The sequence below is a fragment of the Elephas maximus genome, chromosome 3, assembly GCF_024166365.1.
Source record: "Elephas maximus indicus isolate mEleMax1 chromosome 3, mEleMax1 primary haplotype, whole genome shotgun sequence".
Classification (NCBI taxonomy): domain Eukaryota; kingdom Metazoa; phylum Chordata; class Mammalia; order Proboscidea; family Elephantidae; genus Elephas; species Elephas maximus.
The window spans coordinates 61,599,060-61,621,683 of NC_064821.1; the positions used below are offsets into that span (position 1 = coordinate 61,599,060).

At 47.5% G+C, this 22,624-nt stretch overlaps 1 protein-coding gene across 2 annotated transcripts in view; it reads right to left on the minus strand.

Annotated features, from left to right (window-relative positions):
• The window catches only part of ECE1 (endothelin converting enzyme 1), a 137,742-nt gene that overhangs the window by 61,140 nt on the left and 53,978 nt on the right, over nucleotides 1-22,624 (minus strand). The window contains exons 1-2 of one of the 2 annotated variants that reach the window (XM_049878175.1): nucleotides 4,028-4,242; nucleotides 3,731-3,817 (exon numbers count right to left, since the gene is read on the minus strand). In XM_049878175.1, coding sequence (XP_049734132.1) covers nucleotides 3,731-3,817; nucleotides 4,028-4,081 — 141 coding nt within the window. In that variant the 5' untranslated portion in view covers nucleotides 4,082-4,242. Of the gene's footprint in view, nucleotides 1-3,730; nucleotides 3,818-4,027; nucleotides 4,243-22,624 lie in introns of those variants that run through there. The other variant, XM_049878177.1, reaches the window with a different exon arrangement.

Below are 22,624 nucleotides of genomic sequence, written 5' to 3' on the forward strand. Positions count from 1 at the left end.
GCTGAAATGGTGTGTACTGGGGGCTAGGGGGGTCAGGCAGCCAGGTTTAGCAGAGCAGGAGCTTTGGAGGCAAAAGCTATTATTTAGGGCATGACTGAGATATCACGCATGGTGGGTTTCAATACTAAGCCTGGTAACAAGCACATCTACTTTCTGAACGCTATACAAAATGCTTTCACTTATACTGTTTCATCTGTGTAACAGCTCTGAGAGGTGGGTTAATAGTATTAACCCCATTTTACAAAGAAAACTGCTTGAGTTGCTTTCAGGTCTCACAGTTCACAGGAGACAGAGCCAGGGCTTCAAGTTAGGGCTGTTGTCTGGCTTTGAATTCTGTGCTTGGTCCGCAAGTGACTAATTTTAGTGGATGGCAAGTAATTTGTGCCTAAAATATGAGATAAAGGGAAAGAAGAAAAACCTTTTCAGGTGAGACATAGGAGGAACTTTGCTCTAAATTTTTTTTTCACTAGCTAAATTTGACGTAGTTTGCTAGCACCTTCGATAATAAAAGTGGCAAGTTTGAATGAAAATTATATGTTGTTATTTGATGGGTTATTGGTAGTGGTAACTTTGGAGTTTCTAGAACCCATGGGCTTCCAAGCCTTAAAAAGCAAATGGGTTATTTTTATAGTTTCCTGTGAAGGGAGAGCGATTTGGGGGGCATTGCCAATTTTAAAAAGTCTAAAATCGAGGAAACAATTGTGTTTCTAGCAACCAGTACACAGGAAATGACCTGAAAAGGTAACACACACGGTCACCCATAGTATTTCTCAGGAGCCCCAACACAGGGCCCCCTTGGATGTCCATGACTGCCAACTCCCTCCCACCCACCTGCCTGGGTTTGAAGCCCACCAGGGCTGAGGTCCTGCTCAGGACTGTCCCAGCCCAGACCTGCAAGGAGAGGAGAGCAGAAAGCAGCCTCACTCACGGCTCTGGGGAAGTGGTGGGGCATGCTGCATTTCTACAGGGGCAGACCCTGGGGAAGGGAAAACTTGGCTTCCTGAGTAGGCTGAAAAGGGGCAGGAAGAGAGAGGGCAAAGGACAGGGTCCTCCCCTTTAGGAAATTCAGGTACAGTTGGCCAATTTGTCCAACTACAGCAGACTAAATAAACACATTTTTTATATTGGTACCATAAGGTGTTATGATCTTTAATAGCAGCATGTTTCAAAAGTTTTCAACCCCATAGAAAAATTCTTATGAAGTCGCATTAAGTGAAAAAAGCAGGGTACAACATCGTGTATTTACAGTGAGCTCAATTATGTTTAAAAACATTCACACACATATAAAACACTAGAAGTAAACATGCCAAAAATGCTAAGTGGTTAGCTCCGGATGGTGGGATTACTGTTCTTATTTTTAATCCTTTTTTATATTTTACTCTATTTTTTTTCTTTCACAAATGAGCATTGTTGAGGAAATTCGTTGAGGAAAAAATATATTAAAAGCATAAAATTAATAGACCACTGCTTTGTAAATTGAGGTTCATGGGTTCTTGATTCTTAGCTAGTTCAAGCTAAGAGCTAGTTCAAGTTTGTTTTGGGGAAGTTGTGAAGGGTCAGGGCAAGCCAGGCTGGGTACCCACAGAAACGGCCCAAATTCTTGGGACAACCTTTTTGGCTTTCCTTCATGAAAAGCTGAAGATGTGCCCAGTTCTGCAGCTTGGTGTAGGGCAAGCAACATTGAACTCCAACCCACATGATAGCTGTGTGACCACAGGAATGTCCCTCTCTCTGAAACTCGGCTTCATCATCTGTAACGTGGGAACAGCAACCCTTACCTCATAAAAAAATAGGTCATAAAAATAACAGCCATAATTCTAGCAGGCCCCATGCTGTGTGTTTTGCACTCACTTTCTCCAATCCCCATTTCACAGGTGAGGAAATTATGGCTCAAGAGATTAATCGGCTCCCCAAGGTCATGAGTAGAGTCAGAATTCAAACCCAGGTCCCCAGCTTCAGAGACAGGGCTCCTTCCTCTCCCCCAGGCGGCCTCACGTGGATGAACATACTTTGTGATGCGCAAAAGGCTATAACATGTGGGCTGCTGTTAGGATGATGATAACAACACGGCATACTATTTTTGTTGTGAATTCCAAATGCTTCTGTGCTGATGATATATTTAGAACCTTCTGTGAAAGATGAGACTCAGAAAGATTGCTGATTAGATTCTGTTTTGATTTGTGAAGCGTAAGTGGCTGCCACAGAAATCCAATGTCCTGTTCTTGAGATGGGCCCACAGGGAAGAGGTCCCAAGCAGACCTGGGTTTGAGCTCTCATTCCTCTAGGACCTAAGGCAAGTCATTTCCCCTCTGAGAGCCTCAGTCTCCTCATCTGTAAATGGGGAAGGCAATCCCACAGCTCAGGAGGGTGGTCCTGACAGTTAAGCAAGATGATGTAGGTTGTCGTGTGGCATAGGGTCGATTCTAACTCGTTCGGCCCCATTGATATGACAGAGTAGAACTGCCGCATAGGATTTCCTAGGCTGTAATCTTTACGGGAGCAGATTGCCAGGTCTTTTCTTCCGCAGAGCTGCTGGTAGATTTAAACAGCCAACCTTTCAGCTAGCGGCAGAGCACTTAACCATTGCACCAGCAGAACTCCTGATGACATAGGTAAAGCGTGCCATGTTTCAGTGGGGAGAGCAGTGGTGGTTCTGAGTTTTGGTCTCCCTGGGTGCATTTAACTATCCTGGAGGAGGGACTCAAACCAATGCTGTTTCCTTTTATAAGTATTACTATTTCAGCTTCTAAGAGGTGCGTCTGAGTTGGGTTAGGCCTGGGAGCCTGTTTCCACTTACCCAAAGCTTGCCCTCTGGATGAGTTGTGATTTAATGTGAGTTCAATGGGTGGCCCTAATACTCTCCCTGATACTTCCCTTGGCCAATCTGGCAGAAGTCCTCCTGGACCAAGGTGCTCACTCCTCCCTCTATGATGGTTTCTCAGGAACCCTGTCTCAGGGCCCCCTTGAGTGTCCTTGACATTTCCAACTCCCTTCCACCCAGCCCCACAGGGAGAGGAGAAGACAGCAGAAAGTAGGCTCACCCATTGCTCTGTCCCAGGCAGGGAGATGGTGAGGCCTCCCTCCCCACTGGATAGGCAAAGAGGGGCAGACCCTGGGGAGGGGAGGGACTGGGGTTCCTGAGTAGGCTGAAAAGGGGCAGGGGGAGAGGGTAGAGAACGGGTTCCTCCCCCTCAGGAAATTCAGGTATTTGGAGGAAAAGAGAAGAAACGGTAATGGCCACCAGATAGGGTGATTAACTATCCCACTTGCTCGGGACTGAGGGGCTTCCAGGGACACAGGGCTCTCCATCCTAAAACGAGGAAAGTTTTAGACTTGCCAGTAACTGGCTTTGTGACCCTGGGCAAGACCTTTTGCCACTCTGGAACCACCTCTTCAGTGAAAAAGACCAAGTCAGGTTTGGGGGTGTTTCAACTCTGCCCACTCAGCTGTTGCCCCAGAAGCAGGCGGCCTGGAGAATTTGGTGACAGGCAGAGCTGGTCAGGGGAGGGTGGTGGAGGGAACCCAGAGCCTCGTGGGCACGCCTGCTCCAAGAAGGATTCTGGATTCTTCCCCACGAGCCCAGGACGCGTGTTTCCCCTGAGGTGTCTGCCTGCGGAGTTGGCACGGCCCGCTCCAGGGCTGGCAGGGAGGACACTTGCGCGCATGCCGGGTCTGGGCTTGATCCCGGGGCGCCACTGCGCGGGGAGGAGAGGGGCAGGCGGGCTCTTACCTGCAGGCCATTGGGGTACACGTCGCCCTCGGAGAGTGAGTCCACCAGGTCCTCCTCGTCCAGCGTGGCTCGCTTGTAGGTCGACATCTGCAAGGCCAAATGCAGCACGGACTCCCTCAGCGCCTCCATGGCTCTCGCACGCTAATGGGGAAGCGCCTTGGGCGCCGCTGCGCTGCCACAGCCGCCGCGCCCCGCCCCGGCCAGGACACCCAAGACTGGCCCGTGGACCAGCCAGCGCGCGGGAGGGGGTCCCCGCCCCCCGGGCACCCTCCGCGCTTATGCAACTCCGTGTCTCACCCCCAGCGCCGTCAGCGCGGTGGCCACTGGGTGCGGCAGCCACACGCTCCACATGCTGCGTCCGGTGACACCGGGTCCCTGCCGCCACTACCGTGCGCCTGGCCGGCCGGAGAGCCCGGCAGCAGCAGCCCGGCCTGGGCGGGCGGGGCCTGCTCTGAGACAGGCTCCCCTTCCCGCCCTACTTCCCTCTCCCGCTGGGTAGACCCCTGCGGTCCGAGAGAGACCCGGGGGAATGAGACAGGGCACTCCTTTTCCCTGAGGTCCAGAGAGGGTGCTCTCCACGACAAGACCCTAGTTGGCAGGAAGGAGCCTCGCTGCGACCCCACCCTTCTAATAAGTCCTGCTTTAATAAGGGGGTTCCCAATGGCAGATCCACAGAGTCAAGAATTAGGAAGATGCCCCCACTTGACTCAGAGCAGGTAAGTGAGAGGTCCCCCTCCATCAGCCCTTAGGTTGGGGTAAGGGGGTCTTACCCATCAGAGCTAGAAAGGAGGAAAAAAGGTGAAATAAAAAAGGCAGGGGTCTCTCCAATCATTTCCCCCTTCCTCTAGTTCAGGGGTCTCCAAGCCAGAGTTCATGAATGAGTTTCAGGGAGTTCCAGAGAACTCCCTTGACACAGAATGAAAAATGCTGTGTGTGTACTTTGGGGGTGTGGGGTGTAAATCTAGGGCTTGCCTCCATGCTCAAAGGAGTGACCTTCCAACCAAAACATGAACAACCATTGTTTTGGGGCAAGTAAAAAACCAGGAAGGTGACCTTCCCTCCCATCCTCTCTCTCAGGAGTCAAGAGCCTCAAGCAGGTGCCCCCTCCCCAGCCCCTGAGGCCTCTCAGGGACCTCTGTGACCCTAGCCTGGAAAAGTGGGTTCTGCTGCATGTGGGCTACTTAGATAGGGACTCCGGGTACCCCACATTCTCCCTTTCACTCATGAACCCTGAAAAATCTACCCAGCAGTTTCCCAAAAGGCCCTCCACTTCTAATGAGAGGTGAAATCCCCTGAGGTTTTACACATATTTTTCAGCTTTCTAAAGTGCATTTCCATTTATTCCCATATTGGGTTTTCATAATCACAAATGTGTGAGGAAACAGGTTTAGAAGGAGACTGCCTGTGGGCACGAGGAGAGTGACAGCGATAGCTCCCGACTGGTCTCTCGGCTTCTATGCCTGTCTTCTACAACCCACTGAGCAGCCAATGAGCCTTTAAAAATAAGACTCATCTTGCCATCCCTAGAAGAACATCTGAATCCTTTACCAGGTCCCCATAGCCCCTGCCCAGCTCTGCCACCTCATCTTGTGCTACCCCACCTCACTCACTCAGGCCCCAGCTTCTGTGGCCTTCAGATTCTTCCAATTCTCCAAGCTTCCCCTTCCCCCAAGACATTTTGACCTGCCATGGCCTGTGTGTGGAACATTCTTTCCTCGTCTCTACTCTTCCCATGGCTGGTTCCTGTTTCAGATCTCAGCTTAAATGCCACCTCTTTAAATGTGCTAACCACCCTCTCTAAGTTGTTGTTGTGTGCCATCGAGTCAATTCCGACTCATAGCAACCCTACAGGACAGAGCAGAACTGCCTCATAGAGTTTCCAAGGCTCTACATTTTTACAGAAGCAGACTGCCACATCTTTCTCCCAAGGAGCAGATGGCGAGTTCAAACCGTAGACCTTTAGGTTGGCAGCCAAGCACTTGACCACTGTTCTCTATTCCAACACTGTGTTTTCTCCTTTACGGTATTTTGTATATCCTTACCCCAAACCTGTTGCTGTTGAACTGATTCCAACTCACAGTGAACCTATAGGGCAGAGTAGAACTGCCCCATAGGGTTTCTAAGGAGCAGCTAGTGGATTCGAACTGCTGACCTTTTGGTTAGCAGCTGAACTCTTAATCATTGCACCAACAGGGCTCCATAGTTAGTATATAGTATTTATTGCAGTTTGTTAATTTTCTTTATTGTCTATTTCCTTCCCCCTTCCCAGGATTGTGAGCTTTATCAGGGATGGGACCTGGTCTGGCATGACCAACAGAGAATTCCATCATCTGGCACACAGTAGGTGCTCAATAAACAGTCGCTAAAACTAATGGTGTAACAAGGACGGGAGGTGAAAATTATTCTGGGGCAGTATCTTTACATTTTTTTGCCGTTAACTTTGTAATGTCTAAGGACAAAGGAAATCTGTCTAGGGGCATGGCACAGATGGGGGGGGGAGGGCAGGATGCCTAGGAAGAATTTTGATTCTAGAGCCTTCTGCCTCACTCCCACTGGGTGGAGGAGTTCCTATTACCCATTCCAGAAAGAGAAAGGATTCCGAGTCTTCTTCATTTAACTCTGATTTTTGTTGTTGTGTGCCATTGAGTCAATTTTGACTCAAAGTGACTCTACAGGGCAGAGTAGAACTGCCCCATAGGGTTTTCATAGGCTGTAATCTTTACGGAAGTAGATCGCCAGGTCTTTTCTCCTGCAGAGCAGCTAGTGGGTTCAAACCCCTGACCTTTTGATTAGCAGCCATGTGTTTTACCATTGCGCCACACAAGGCTCTAGTTACAGATGAAATTTTTCTAAAATCATGATGCTTGGCCTAGGGCACAGACAATTTGGGGACATGATCTTACCCCTAAGATATTCAACCTGGACCTGGAAGCGGGGGGCTTGCTTTTTACAATGGAAGGAGCAAGCTTTCAAGCCAGGCAGACCTAAATTTGAATCCCAGCACTGCTCTTTTCATGCTATGCAAACTTGGGCAAGTCCCTTGGCCTCTGATTCTTAGTGTCCTCATCTGTAAAATGGGGCTATAATAAAACTGAACTGACAAGGCTGCTGGAAACCCTGGTGGCGTAGTGGTTAAGAGCTACAGCTGCTAACCAAAAGGTAGGCAGTTCAAATCCACCAGGCGCTCCTTAGAAACCCTATGCAGCAGTTCTACCCTATCTTATAGGGTCTCTATGAGTCAGAATTGACTCGACAGCGTTTTTTTCTTTTACAGGTTTTTACGGGTGACAAGGCTACTAGGAGGATTAGGTGAGTTAATATATGTAAAGCATGTAACCCAGGGCCTGGGACATAGTAGGCACTCAACAAATGACAGTTCCCTGTGGCATCATTGCTTAATGGCCCCCTCAATTGTGTTTGTATACCCCCAGTGACAAGGAGCTCACTACCTAAAGTCAAGACATTCTGTCTAGCCTGTCAAATAAAGCATCTCTTTGCACACAGCCAGCCTGGATCATTCTGATGAGGAAAAAAAATCTACCTGGGATTAGAGTCTTAGAATATATCTAGTTGGGATGCTCCCATCAAGCAATCCAACGTCCTCTTTTCACGTAGGGTGAAGAGGGGTTAGCTAAGGCTCAGAGAGGGATAGGGATGTATCCAAGGTCACAGCAAGTTAGTAGCAGAGCCAGAACTCAGTCTGTTCTCCCAGTTCCAGCCCACCATTCTTCCCACAGTGCTAATGGTTTCAGACTGTGTTCTGTGTAACCCTAGATGTCAGCAGAGATACCATGGAGTAGTTTTGCATTTTTCTAGGCTTCTCTGGGTGTGTGTGTGGGGGGGTGGCAAGAGTTCTTTCGCTAAAACCAAAATGGTGTGAAGACTTCTGCACAATGCCTGCCTACCATCTTTTTTTTTCATTTAAATAACTTATTTTGTTGTTGTTGAGAATATATACAGCAGAATATATACCAATTCAACAGTTTCTATATGTACAATTTAGTGATATTGATCTTTCTTCGAATTGCACAAACATTCTCACCCTCCTTTTCCAAGTTGTCCCTCCCTCATTAACATAAACTCACTGGCCCCTAAGTTTCCTATCTAATCTTTTGAGTTGCTGTTGTCAGTTTGACCCCATATGGATAGATCTTAAAACAGCACAATGCTCAAGGCAGACATTCTTTACTAGTTAATCTAAACCTCTGTTTAGTTTTAAGAAGGCTTTACGGGATATTTTTGGTTTAAGGTTTAAAGATTATCTCATGGCACTAGTTTCAGGGGTTCATCCAACCTCCATAGCTCCAGAAAATCTGGATTCCATGAGAATTTAAAATTCTGTTCTGCAATTTCCACCTTTTGATCAGGATTCATCTATAGAATCTTTGATCAAAATGTTCAGTAGTGGTAGCCGGGCACCATCCAGTTCTTCTGGTCTCATGGCAAAAGGCCCGCCCATGGTCTTGAGTTGCAAACACAGTGTCAACTCACCAGACAATCCTCCCCATCACCACTGCTCCCTGCTACATCCCTGCCTAGACCTGGCCATTGGGCTCCTCCCCGAATTCCTGAGGATCTCTAAAGTGCCTCTCTGGTTTTAAGATGGCAGGGCTTGGGGGAAGCTCCATCCCATAGGCCTCCCTATGCCTGGTTTGAGAAGGGCCAGACCAGCCTTCTTGCTGACAGAGGGCAAAGGTGATACCTAGGGCCTCAGTCTGGAATGAAGGGAGTTTGAGCATCCTCCTGGGAAAAGGGGGAAACAGAGAGGAACCAAGCCCAGGGCTGGGGGTAGTTTAAAGGCCCAGGATGGGGGGTACAGACTGTAGAAACCCAGGGCTCCTCAATGCTGGGGCATGGAATCTGGTTGAGAAGGTATGGACTTCAGGTGTCCCTCACTGTCTGAGGCGGCCTGAGATGAGTATGGGCTTAGGAGGCGGGCAGGCCTGAGTTCCAATTCCAGCGCCCAGCTGAAGTGCTGTGTGCCCTGGGCAGAGAACAAATCTCTCTGAGCCCTGGTTTCCACATCCCTCAGTGGGGAAATTACTCTAAGTAACAGGTGTGAATTGCTTTTCAAGAGAAAAGATCCTTGAAAAAGAAATTCCATTCACCAAACAGCTCCCCAGCCAGGCATAAACCCATTACCGTCAAGTTGATTCCGACTAATAGTGACTCTGGGAGACAGAGAAGAACTTCCCCATAGGGTGTCCAAAGCTGTAATCTCTATGGAAGCAGACTGCCACATCTTTCTCGTGTGGAGTAGCTGGTGGGTTCGAACTGCTGACCTTTCTGTTAGCAGTTAAGCACTTAACCACTGCGCCACCAGGGCTCCTTTAGCCAGGCATAGCAGCTACTATTTCTTGGGCACCTAGTTGGTATAAGGTATTTGTTGGTTCCTTTACACCCATCAGGAATCCATGGGTGATAAAAAGTAGTTATGTGCTTGGCTGCTAACTGAAAGTTTGGTGGCTCAAGTCCACCTAGAGGCACCTCTGAAGAAAAGCCTGGCAATCTACTTCTGGAAAACCAGCCATTGAAAACCCTACAGAGGAGCACAGGTCTACTCTGACACACATGGGATTGCCATGAGTTGGAGTCAACCTAATGGCAACTGGTTTACACCCATCGCCTCACTTAAGCCTCTTGTACTTCCCTCGCATCATATGCATGCGAAAGCTGGACAATGAATAAGGAAGACCGAAGAAGAGTTGACGCCTTTGAATCGTGGTGTTGGCGAAGAATATTGAATATACCATGGACTGCCAAAAGAATGAACAAATCTGTCTTGGAAGAAGTACAACCAGAATGCTCCTCAGAAGCAAGGATGGCGAGACTGCATCTTACATACTTTGGACATGTTGTCAGGAGGGTTGAGTCCCTGGAGAAGGACATCATGCTTGGCAGAGTACAGGGTCAGCGGAAAAGAGGAAGACCCTCAACGAGGTGGATTGACACAGTGGCTGCAACGATGGGCTCAAGCATAACAAAGATTGTGAGGATGGCGCAGGACCGGGCAGTGTTCTGTTCTGTTGTGCATAGGGTCGCTATGAGTCGGAACCGACTCGACAGCACCTAACAACAACAACACTTCCCTCTGAAGTAGGTATTATTTGGCCCCCTTTTATAGACAACGAAACTGAGGCTCAGGTGAGTACCTTCCCCAGGTGTAGTTAAGCAATGGCTCCTCCTGCTTCTCTCTCAGTTCTGAGACCATCCTTCTTGGAATCTCTCCTGACTACCGTCCCTACCTGTAGGCAGGGTTCGGCCCCCTGCTTTTTGTTCCTGCACAGCCCTGGCCCACTCTCTTTCTTCTATGGAGCACACAGCACTCTGGACGTCAGAACCTTGAAGGCAAGGCTGGATCTCGTCAGATCCTGTATCTCCCCCCCCGCCGGTGGTGGTGGCCATGGCCAGGCTGCCCCACTCCACTGCAGCCCATGGATGAAAGACATGAGATGCTCACATATCTCCCAAGCAGAACTTGGTCAAGATGGAGCAGTTTATTTTTCAGCTCACAGAGGTTGAGAGTCCCTTCCTGAAACACCTGCCTCTGGGCCATAAAGTGAAACTACACCCACCTCAGACGTGGGAATGGCTTAAAGGGCTCTGTTCAGTGGGTGTACCACAGGCCATAGTCAGCGAGTGACATGCCGCCAACAGGGGCAGCCCTATCTCCAGAGGCCCAGGGCCTGCCATTCACTGTCTCCTTGGATCCCTGCACCCACCCAGAGCCTTAGCCTCAGGCTTGGCAGGTGTCACTCCCATTTTATAGGATAAGTAGGAGGGGGTGTGGGGAGCGGGTTGGACAGACTGAACATCTACTACATGCTACTTGGCAAAACCTTTAGGAGGTGGGGAATCCATTAAAGGCGTTTGAGCCTTGTGTCTTACAAGCAATCATAACACAAATGGTAACAACTAACACTGAGGGGGTACCTGTTGTGTGCCCGGTACTCTTCTAAGTGCTTTACCTATATTAATTCATCTAAGTATTACAGCAGCCCTATGAGGGGGGTGCTATCATTGTCATCCCCATTTTACAGATGAGACAACTGAGGCACAGAGAGACAGAGTCATTTGTCCAAGATCACACAGCTGAAATGTGACAGAGTGGGAATCTAAACTGAGGCTTAGATTCACTATATTATCATGCTTGTTACATATAAGTACTCAGCTAACACATAACATGAGTGTGAGGTGAGAATCATCACTGCCACTTTATGCTTCACACATGAGAAGACAAAGGGCTAGTGAGGAAGAGGTGTTGGCTTGCCCCAGGTCACCTGGCTAGAGTGAGGGACCCGGGATGTGGATCCTTGCCTACCTGACTCCAAACCGCACACTCTTGACTTTATTGCACTGTCTCCAGAGAACCCAAGGCCACACAGATACCAAGTGGCAGTGCTGAGCCTAGAACCTGGATCCCAGACTCCTGGTTCAGCGCTCATTGAGGGGCTACTTCTTCAGGCAGGGACCTCGTGGACTGCGAGCAGCCTGGGCAGACAGAAGTGCTGCGCTGGCAGGGCGGCCAGTGTTTGTTCTCCCTAATTGCCTCATTTGCGGTTGTGGGTGCCACACCTGGCCCCACGAGCTTCAGGGAAAGAGGAACAACTGCTGCTTTGTGGGTAGACTCCACCTTGGTTTGCTCAGTTCCTTTCTGAACCCTGTGGAGGGGAAGTCTGCTTGAATCTGGGTACGGTGCTCATGAGAAGGGCTTGGCGGAGACCAAGAACAAAGGATTGGGAACATGGCTCCCTGCAGACTGGACTGCCTGTCCCCACTCCCCCAGGCTGCCAGCTCCACAGAGAAAGTGATGGAAGCCAGATGAGATGCTAGGGGCGCCCAGCCCTGGAAACCCCACTCTGCGGACAGCATAGGCCTGGGGTGAACAGAAACGGGAGATGCTATAAACACTTGTGTGTTTCTGATGTCAAAGGCTGGCCCTTGTGGCCCAGTGGCACCGGGCATGATCTCATCTGTCCTGGCCACATTAGTCACTCAGATGGCTCCTGTGGGTGGTTCGCTGAAGGCGGGGATCTTCAAGGAATCTTGGAGCATGTCAGAGGCAGGAAGGAACAGCCCCCAGAGTGAAATTTGGAGGCCTGGGCCTCAGTAGCCACACCCTCTGAGCTGTTTTCACATTGTCTTTCTAAGCCTCAGCTCCTTAGGGACGTTGTCCTTTGTGGCCCATAAATAAATAAATAACACTTAGTTGCCATCGAGTCAAGTCGAACTCATGACGACCCCATTTGCTGCCAAACTAGAGCTGTGCTCTGTAGTGTTTTCAAGGCTGTGACCTTTCAGAAGCATATCACCAGGCCTTTCTTCTGAGGTGCCTCTGGGTGAGCTCAAACTGCCAAACTTTCAGTTAGTTACCAAGTTCACGCCATCCATCAGTTCCTGCCTCTTGTGCTGGTAATTGGCTGGGATCAGTTAACTTCTTACATGTTACCGAATATGCACCCATGTTATATTAGCCACATACTTATATTTAACAGGCATAATAATATAGTGGTTCCAAACCTTAGTTCAGATTCCCACTCTGTCAGTTTCCAGCTGTGTGATCTTGGGCAACTGACTCAGCCTCTCTGTGCCTCAGCGGTCTCGTCTGTAAAATGGGGATGACAATCATTGGGCTGTTGTAACACCTAAATGAGTTAATATAGGTAAGGTTAAGGCACTTAGAACAGTACTGGGCACACAGCAGGTACCCATTTGGTGTTGTTATCATTTGTATTTTGATTGCTTATAAGACACAAGGCTCAAAAGCCTTTACTGGGGCCACTCCACCTAAAGAACAAAGTCCAAACTCTTAGCTTGGTATTCAAGGACTCCCTGGTCTGGCCAAAACCTACCTCTCCAGTTCAACCTCTATATGCCGTCTTCCACAGGTGTGTGGCCATCACCTTGACTCCTCACCTAACAGGAATTCACTGAGTCTTTGATGCTTGTCAGGCCCTGTGCTGCAAGCTGAGGGGCAGCCCTGATAAGGACAAGGTCCCCTCTCTCGAGGGGCTTGCAGGCTGATACACCCTGTCCCAAGAGTGCACCCCTTCCACCTCAACTACTGCTCTCCATGTCAGGCCTGTCTCCTCCTCCACGAAGCCCTCCCCTCCTTCCCAGTCAAAGAGAATCACCCCCTTCCCTCTGATGTGCCTCAGGCATAGCACCTGCATTACATTCAGACACTTGTCTCCCTGGGGTGGACAGCACCTGGGGAGATGGGCAACAATCATTACTCTCCATCCCCAGTGCCCGGCACAGAACCTGGTACCTAGATAACTGGTTAATTTGTATCCCAAATTTTCCCTAGGGCATGGGTACCTGTGACTTCAGCAAATAAGAAATAGCAGAGTTTAGCTGTTTGACGCCAAAAGAAAAAAACCAAACCTGTTGCCGTCGAATTGACTCCCACTCACAGCAACCCTATAGGACAGAGCAGAACTGCCCCATAGGGTTTCCAAGGAGGGGCTGGTAGATTTGAACTGCCGACCTTTGGGTTAGCAGTTGATCCCTTAACCACTGCACCACCAGGGCCCCAATTGTTTGATAACAATGAAGTAAAATTCAAAAAGGACAGCTTTGGACGAGGGGAGAGAGAGTACGCGGTGCCATTACTCCTGAAGATGACATCAGGTAACAACTATTACTGCTATTACATTTCTCAGTGTCTTTTACATGAGAAATTTCCATGTGACCAGTTTCTTTTTTAATTTACCACAAATTTCCTAAAGAAGTGAATGGCTTCTTTGCTTTTTGATAGTAAGAATCATAGGCGTTGCCCTGTATCCCTTTTTTCCTTGGCTGGTAGGAAGCTCACAGCAGTTAGAAACTCATCAGTGAGAACTTCACTGGCCTTTGTGGTCAGCTTTTTCCTGGCCCACATTTTCCACTGTATGTTCCCCAATCCCGATGTTCCATTTCTACCTCAAATTGTCTTACTGACTGTGTTTTAGTCATAGTCCATCACGAATCTTTGTGAATAAAGTGAGCTAGGAACAGCCCAGTATCAGGAACACACCTTCCCTAACTCACTCTCCTGGGAATGCAGATTCAAGGTATTCACTCAACAGTGGGAAGACTGAAGCAGTAAAGACAGACTGAGACCCCATCCTAAGTCCCCTAGCTCATGTGACCTTGGGTATGTCATTATCCCTCTCAGGGTCTCAGTTTTCTCATCTGTAAAAAGGATTGTCATGAAGGTTAAATGAGCTGAAACACACACTTCCTGCCATATAGCAGCTCATCCCCAAGTGAGCTGGCATGTGAGGGACATGCTGCACCACCACCCCATACCTGCTTCTCTTCATTCTCTTTCCCCGCCCCTCCCACTTGCTTCTGCTCTAATGCATATTTTTCTGCCTTTGGCCTTAGTTCAGCAGCTCTTGAGCAATGACCTAGCCCTGCTGCTGTATTCAGGGCAAAACAACTGGCTGTCTAAGTAGCCAAGGTTAACATCAACAGTGATGTCATATTGATAATAGGTATCCTTGAGAGGATGTGATGAAAATGGCCCTTGACCTCTGTGGTCTTCCTCCCAAAAGCACATTTTCCCAGTCTAATCATAAGAAAAACATCAGACAAATTCCAAATGCGGAAACATTCTATAAAACACCTGACCAGTACTCTTCAAAATTGTCAAGGTCATCAAAAACAAGGAAACAGGCATCTGACTGTCCCACCAAGCGGAGCCTAAGGAGACATGACAACTAAATGTAATGTGGTATCCTGGATGGGATCCTGGAACAATTAAGGAAATCTGGATAAAGGACTTTCAATAACGTATCAATACTGGTGCAGTAATTGTGACAAAGGTACCATACAACGTAAGATGTTAATGATAGGGGAAAGTGGGTGCGGGTCATAAGGAGCTCTCTGTAGTATCTTCACAATAATTCTGCAAATCAAAAACTTGTCTAACACAAAAAGGTTATTATAAAGAAGAAAAACTGGCTGTGCTCTCAAACAGGACATAGATCACCGACCCCTGACACCGGCACAGCACCGCCCAGTTCCCAAGGCTCTTTTATACCATTAGCTCACTTGTGTGTTACGATCACCCTGTCAAATAAGCCTTGGATCCCCATTTTACACATGCAGAGGCTAAGGCTCAGAGAAAGAACGTAGTTTGCCAGTTAGTGGCTGAGCTGGCATTTGAACCCACATCTTCCTAACCCAGGGTCCAGGTTCCTTCCCTTTTCTTGTACCACGTCCCTGAGGTCTAGCTCTCCAGGCTGACTCCTTTGGAGGTTATAGGCTGCCCCATCCTGGGAAGTGGGAAATAGGGAGGGATATAACTAACTGGGTCACTGGTGGCACAAGCAGATTGCAATTAGTTACTAACCTAATGGTTGGCATTTCGAACCCACCCAGCAGCACCACGGAAAAAAGGCCTGCTGGTCTGCTTCCCTAAAGATTACACCCAAGAAAACCCTATGAAGCAGTTCTACTCTGTAATACCTAAAGTCACCAGGAGTCGGAATCAACTTCACACCAACAGGTTATAACTGGATAGGAAGGGAGACTCCACCTCCCAGAGGCCCTGGATCAGCCCTGGAGATTGGGTTCATGCAGCCAAGGAGACAAATGGAGCTAAAGGCCTGTGCACAGAAAGGGGGAAAGTGGGCAGGAGTGGGAGGCAGGGGTGGCCTAAGGGTAAGACTCAGGGAGATCTTCAAAGACCAAGGGCACAGAGCACATGTGGGAGGTCAAGGCTGTTAATAGCCTTCTCTGAGAAGAGGGTAGCTCTGCCAGCTGGGTGAGTAGATCACCCTGGTATAGACCAGAGTCACAGGGCTGGGCTTCCCCTGAGTGCAGGCCGTGGGCAAGCCACCCACACATGCTGGGAGCTGGCACACAGTCACCCACCAGCCTAGTGCTACTCACCTGCCTGGGGGCCCCAGAAGGTGCTGACAGCCTTGCCTAGTACTGCCAACTCACTGCCTCAGGGCCCACTGTGGAGGCCGCTCTACCCCAATCCTCAAACCTGGCCAGCAACCTTTCCATCACTCCCTGGCCTAGGCTGCTCACCACCCTGCTGACTTGCCTGTTCCCTGCATGCATGGCTCCTACCATGCCTCTCCCTGCCAGCCTGACAGCCACCATTGGTCACTCAGCCCCTCTGTCCAAGCCCTCTTGGTTTTTCCCCTGCCCCAGGAAGCCTTCCCTGGTTAGCCCTCTGCCCCCTTTGACCTCCAGTTATAGCTCCCTCTAGTCCCTCATGTGGCTGCAACAATGGGCTCAAGCAAAGCAATGATTGAGAGGATGGCACATGACTGGGCATTGCTTTGCTCTGTCGTGCACAGGGTCTCTATGAGTCGGAACTGATCCTATGGCACCTAATAACAACAACTAGTCTCTCATCTCCTGGTGGGTCCAAGCAGAGCTTTCTAAACTAATCGTATGAACTGAATGTATGATTTAAACTAACTGCATGACCTAAACTCCTCTACTTTGCATGGCAACTCCTTGGAGCTGGCAGAATAAAGACCACAAACCTTGGCCTAGTTTTCAAGCTCTCTCTTCCTCCCCCACCTCTGGGAGCTGGCTCCTCTCCAGCCTCATCTCTCAGTGCTCCTCCCTCATATGATCGAACCATAATAAAGTATGTTGAATTAGTGCCCCTAAACACACCCTGCTTCCTGCTTCCAGGCCTCTGTGTATCCACTGCCCTCTGTTCCTAACGCCTTTCCTCTCCTCCTTTCCCCAGCTCTCTGCTCAGCTCAGGTGCATCTTCCTCCAGGCAGCCTTCTCTGATTGCCCTATGGCCCTTCTGCTATGCTCCCCAGCAATACCTACCTACCTTCCAGCATCTCATCCCGGCAAAGTGACCAGCAGCAAAGTGCAGCTGTGTGGCATTGGCAAAGGCACTTCACTTGCTTTCTGTGCTTTGGTTTTCTCATCTGCCAGATGGAGATAAAATGGTACCTACCCTGTAGGTTCTTTGTGTGTATTAAACAAGATAAGACATGTAAAGTCCCCAGCCCAGGACCTAGCAGAGAAGCATCACCCAGTAAATGTTAGCACATGTGGTGGAGAATTCTGAAATGACTGGCTCTTCAAATCATCCTGAGAATGATGGGGATAGGGAAGGAAAGGAATGATTAGAGAGGGTCTATTATATGCCTGGACCCTCCTGTTGGCGCTATGATTAAGGGAGGGTTAGTAACTTGCCCGAAGTCATACATCTATAAGTAACAAGGCCTGGATTTGAATCCAGGTATATCTAACCCCAAAGCTTGTGGTTTTGCCACTATAACAAATAAGATGGTGGCCACCACCTCCTTCCCTGCACTCACCTACTCCATCCTTACCACTTCAGCTGTCACCTCCCAGATGGAGTAAAGGGGCCAAGTTGTCCACTCTGCTCTTCTCAGAGGACTGAGTTTTGAGACAGACCAGAAGCCTATAGCTGGCCTCGACTCTGAGGCCACCTCTAGATGTCCCATACCTTCTCGTGCTCCAGCACTCCTGGGGTGATTTCTTAAGCTATGCAGGACAACCAGGATGGGCACAACCCAAGCTGGGGAGACCAAGTGTGCCCAAACAATCTGCTGATCTCATCACACAAAACTTAGGACAAAGTCAATCTGTCTCCTTTGATGATATTCATCATGATGATGACTGAGCTGCCTGACTGAGCTATAATTAGGCTCAACCAAGAAGCAGCTCATGGAAATAGCTGTGATTAGTATTTGTGTTACCCAGATGGATGGGTGGGGGCTGGGAAGAGAGAGCAGGAAGTAGATGGGGCAGGAAGCTATTGGGAATCCTTGGACCCATGAACTTAGGGTGCCCAGGGTCTTCACTGTTAGTGCGAGGCCCTGTGCCAACCAACTCATATGAATGATCTCATTTAATGTTCATGATAACCCCAAGATGAGGCCACTGCAGGTGAGGAAACAGACTCAGAGAAGTTCATTCACTTGTCCAAGGTCACAGGGTAGATGACAGTGGCAGGGCTCACAGTCTTGCTCATCTTCCTCTCCAGCACAGGTGATGCTCAGGACAGCAGGAGGTGATTAGGGCTGGGGCTGGAGGCAGGAGGTGATTAGGGCTGGGCCTGGGAGGCAAGAGATCCAAATTTTGGTCTTAGTTCTGACACTGCCTTACCCTGGTCCTCCGCAAGTGATTTCTCTCTGGAATACAAAGAGAAGGTGTGTCCGCCAGGTTGCCAGTAACAGAGAATGTAGGCTTGGAAGCTGTGCTCCTTGGATTCTAACCCTTGGTTAAGCCAAGGCTCCTTGGATTCTAACCCTTGGACCAGACACTCTACCATCTAAGCCTCAATTTCCTCATCTGTAAAATGGAGATAACAATAGTGTCTGTCCACACATGGTGGACAGGCTTCACTGGAGCTACCAGACTAAGACAGACTAGGAAAAAGGACCTGGCAATCTACTGAAAAAATTGGCCAGTGAAAACCTTATGGATAGCAGCGGAACATTATCTGACACAGTGCCGGAAAATGAGGCCCTCAGGTTGGAAGGCACTCAAAATACTACTGGGGAAGAGCTGCCTCCTTGAAGTAGCGTCGACGTTAATGACGTGGATGGAATAAAGCTTTTGGGCCATCCATTTGCTGACGTGGCACAACTCAAAATGAAAAGAAGCAGCTGCAAACATCCATCGGTACGGTCACGCGCTGCATAACGTCTGTTTGGGCAACGTCTGACTGCATATACATCCGTGGTCCCTTAAGGTTATAATAGAATGCAGAAATCCTGATTGGAGAAGGGCATGTAGCAGATTTAGGCATGCTGCACTCGACAATCACACAATCCTCAAAAACAAAGAAAAAATTCTCCAAGCTGTTAAGGGATCTGCTTCCCTGCAAGGCTAACGAAAATGCAAGAAAGGCCTATGTCAGATCTGAAGAAACTGCTAACCGACGTGGACTGAGGACCAAACACAAAAGCGAATCCTTCTTGGCATGATGACGATCACTAAGGCACAAAGCTTATTTGAGATACTTAAAGAAAAAGCAGGACAGGACTACGATACTGAGTTAGTGCTAGCTCTGGGTGGTTCCAGCACTTCAAACAACATTTTTTGCTGCATAATGTGAAAGTGAGTGGTGAATCTGTGAGTGCTGATGTGAAGGCAGGAGAAGAATTTCTTAAAACCCTAGATGAACTAATTGTAGAGGGAGGTTATTTGCCCCAGCAAATTTTTATAAGGAAGTGAATGCCTGAAAGAATCTTCATCTGTAATATAGTGTTTGGACAGTGTCCACACCACATAACCTATTTCACAAAACGTACTGTGGACATTAAGCAACGCATGACTGTAATCAGAATGTGGAATGAATGAAGTATGAATTTAGGAAAATTAGAAGTTGTCAAAAATGAAATGGAACACTTGAAGATAGATATCCTAGGCATTAGTGAGCTGAAATGGACTGGTATTGGCCATCGTGAATCAGACAACATATAGTCTGCTATGCCGGGAATGACAGACTGAAGAGGAATGGTGTCTCATTCATCAATAAAGAGAACATTTAAGATCAATCCTGAAGTACAGTGCTGTCAGTGATAGAATAATATCCATAAGCCAACAAGGAAGATTAGTTAATATGACTAGTATTCAAATTTACACACCAGCCGCTAATGCCAAAGATGAAGAAATTAAAGATTTTTACCTTCTGTAGTCTGAAATTGACCAAACATGCAATCAAAATGCATTGAAGATTACTAATGATTGGAATGCAAAAGTTGAAAACAAAGAATAAGGATCAGTATTTGGAAAATAAGGCCTTGGAGACAGAAACAACACCAGAGATGGCATGATGAAATTTTGCCAGACCAACAACCTATTCATTGAAAGTGACTTTTTTCAACAATATAAATGGTGACTATACACGTGGACCTCACCAGATGGAATACACAGGAATTAAATTGACTGCATCTGGGTAAAGAGATGATGAAGAAACTCAGTATCATCAATCGGAACAAGGCCAGGGGCTGACTGGAACAAACCATCAATTGCTCATATGCAAGTTGAAGTTGAAGAAAATTAGAACAAGTCCATGAGAGCCAAAGTACAACCTTGAGGGTATCTCACCTGAATTTAGAGGCCATCTTAAGAAGAGATTTGATGCATTAAACACTGATGACTGAAGACCGGATGAGTTGTGGGATGACATCAAGAACATTATACATGAAGAATGCAAAAGGTCATTTAAAAGAAAGGAAAGAACAAAACAGATGTCAGAAGAGACTCTGAAACTTGCTCTTGAATATACAGTAGCTAAAAGAAAGGAAAAATGAGGAAGTAAAAGAGCTGAACAGAAGATTTCAAAGGGTGGCTCGAGAAGACAAAGTATTATAATGAAATGTATAAAGACCTGGAGTTGGAAAATCAAAAGGGAAGAATACATTCAGCATTTCTCAAGCTGAAAGAGCTGAAGAAAAAATTCAAGCCTCGAGTTGCAATATTGGAGGATTCTATCAGCAAAATATTGAACGACATAAGAAGTGTCAAAAGAAAATGGAAGGGGCTACCACCAATGGCTGCCCTAACAGAGAACACAACAGAGAGTCCCAAATAGAACAGGAGAAAAATACGGAACAGAATTCAAATTCATGTAAAAAGACCAGACTTAACAATCTGACAGAGACTGGAAGAACTCCTGAAGCCATGCCTCCCAGACGCCCTGTTAACCTAGAACTGAAAACATTCCCGAAGCCCACTCTTCAGACAAAGATTACACAGGACTATAAAACAAAAAATAATACATGTGAGGAACATGCTTCTTAGTTCAAACAAATGTACGAGACCAAATGGGCAGCTCCTGTCCAAAAGCAGGATGAGAAGGCAGGAAGGGACAGGAACTGGCTGAATGGACACAGGGAACTTGGGGTAGAAAGGGGGAGTGTTCTGTCACATTGTGGAGATTGCAACCAATGTCACAAAACAATAAGTGGATAAATTTTTGAATGAGAAATTAACTTGAGCTGTAAACCTTCACCTAAAGCACAATAAAAAATAAAATAAGATGGAAGGACTACACAGAGTTACTATACCAAAAAGAATTGGTCAACATTCAACCATTTCAGGAGGCAACATACAATCAAGAACTGATGGTATTGAAGGAAGGTGCACTAAAGGCCTTAGCAAAAAACAAGGCTCCAGGAATTGACAGAACACCAACTGAGATGTTTCAATAAACAGATGCAATGTTGAAGTGCTCGCACATCTATGCCAAGACATTTGGAAGACAGTTACCTGGCCGACAGACTTGAAGAGATCCATAGAAAGATCACCAAAGAAAGGCGATCCAATAGAATGTGGAAATTATCAAACAATATCATTAATATCACACCAGATAATTCAGCAAAATTGCGTGGGTCATAAGAAATTATGCATAACATTGCAAAGAACAGGAATTGCAGAACACTTACTTGTGCTCCTGTGGAACCTGTACATAGACCAAGAAGCAGTCATTTGAACAGAACAAGGGGATACTGTGTGGTTTAAAATCAGGAATGGTGTGCATCAGGGTTGTATCCGTTCACCACATGTATTCAGTCTGCATAATGAGCTAATAATGTGAGAAGGTGGACTACATGAAGAAGAGTATGGCATCAGGATTGGTGGAAGACTCATTAACTACCTCTGATAGGCAGATGACACAACCTTGCTTGCTGAAAGTGAAGAAGACTGGAAGCAATCCCTGAGGAAAATAAAAAACTATTTTTTTTTCAGTATGGATTACACCTCAACATAAAGAAAACAAAAATCCTCACAACTGGATAAGCAACATCATGATTAACAGAGAAAAGATTGATGTTGTCATTTCATTTTACTTGGATCCGCAATCAACGCCCATGGAAACAGCAGTCAAGAAATCAAACAATGTATTATTGCATTGGGCAAATCTGCTGCAAAAGACCTCTTTAAAGTGTTAAAAAGCAAAGACGTCGTCTTGAGTACTAAGGTGCACCTAACCCAAGCCATGGTATTTTCAATTGCCTCATATGCATATGAAAGCTGGACAATAAATAAGGAAGACTGAAGACAAATAGATGCATTCGAATTATGGTATTGGTGAAGAATATTGAATATGCATGGACTGCCAGAAGAATCAACAAATCTGTCTTGGAAGAAGTACAACCAGAATACTTCTTAGAAGGAAGGATGGCAAAACTTTGGCTTACATACTTTGGACGTGTTATCAGGAAAGACCAGTCCCTGGAAAAGGACATCATGCTTGGTAAAGTAGAGGGCTAGTGAAAAAGAGGAAGACCCTCAAGGAGATGGAATGACACAGTGGCTACAACAATGGGCTCAAACACAGCAAGGACTGTGAGGATGGTGCAGGACTGGACAGTGTTTCGTTCTGTTGTACACAGGGTCACTGTGAATCAGAACTGACTTGATGGCCCCTAACGACAACATACTTGTGGATCAAGTTTTCCTGAGCTGGATCTGGGACATGTCTACCCTTGCAAGGCCTATTCAATTGAGTAACTATTTCCAGGAAGTTCTATGATGCCCGTTTACTGAGAGCATCTCTCATAGACCAGGCCCTCATTGCAACCCTACATGGTAGATAGCATGTTCCCATTTGAAAGAAGAAGAAACTGAGGCTCAAAGAGGTGACATGACTGCCCAAGTCCAGGCTATCCCTCTCCACTGTACAGGATCTGAAATCAGGCCTGGAGGGCTACCCTGGCATAGAGGCTGCTGTAAGGTGTGTGACGGCCCTGGGTACTAGCCCAAGTTGCTTGGCATCCTCACAGGTGCTGGCATCTTCAGAGGGGAGAGATCCAACTAGCATTAGGTCTTACCCAGAAAGCAGCCTTGGACCCATGGGAATTAGCAGCCTGAGAGGCTGAGCCCCCCCCCCCAAGCCCAGTCCTATGCCGCATCCTCCAGGAAGCCCTCCTTGACCAG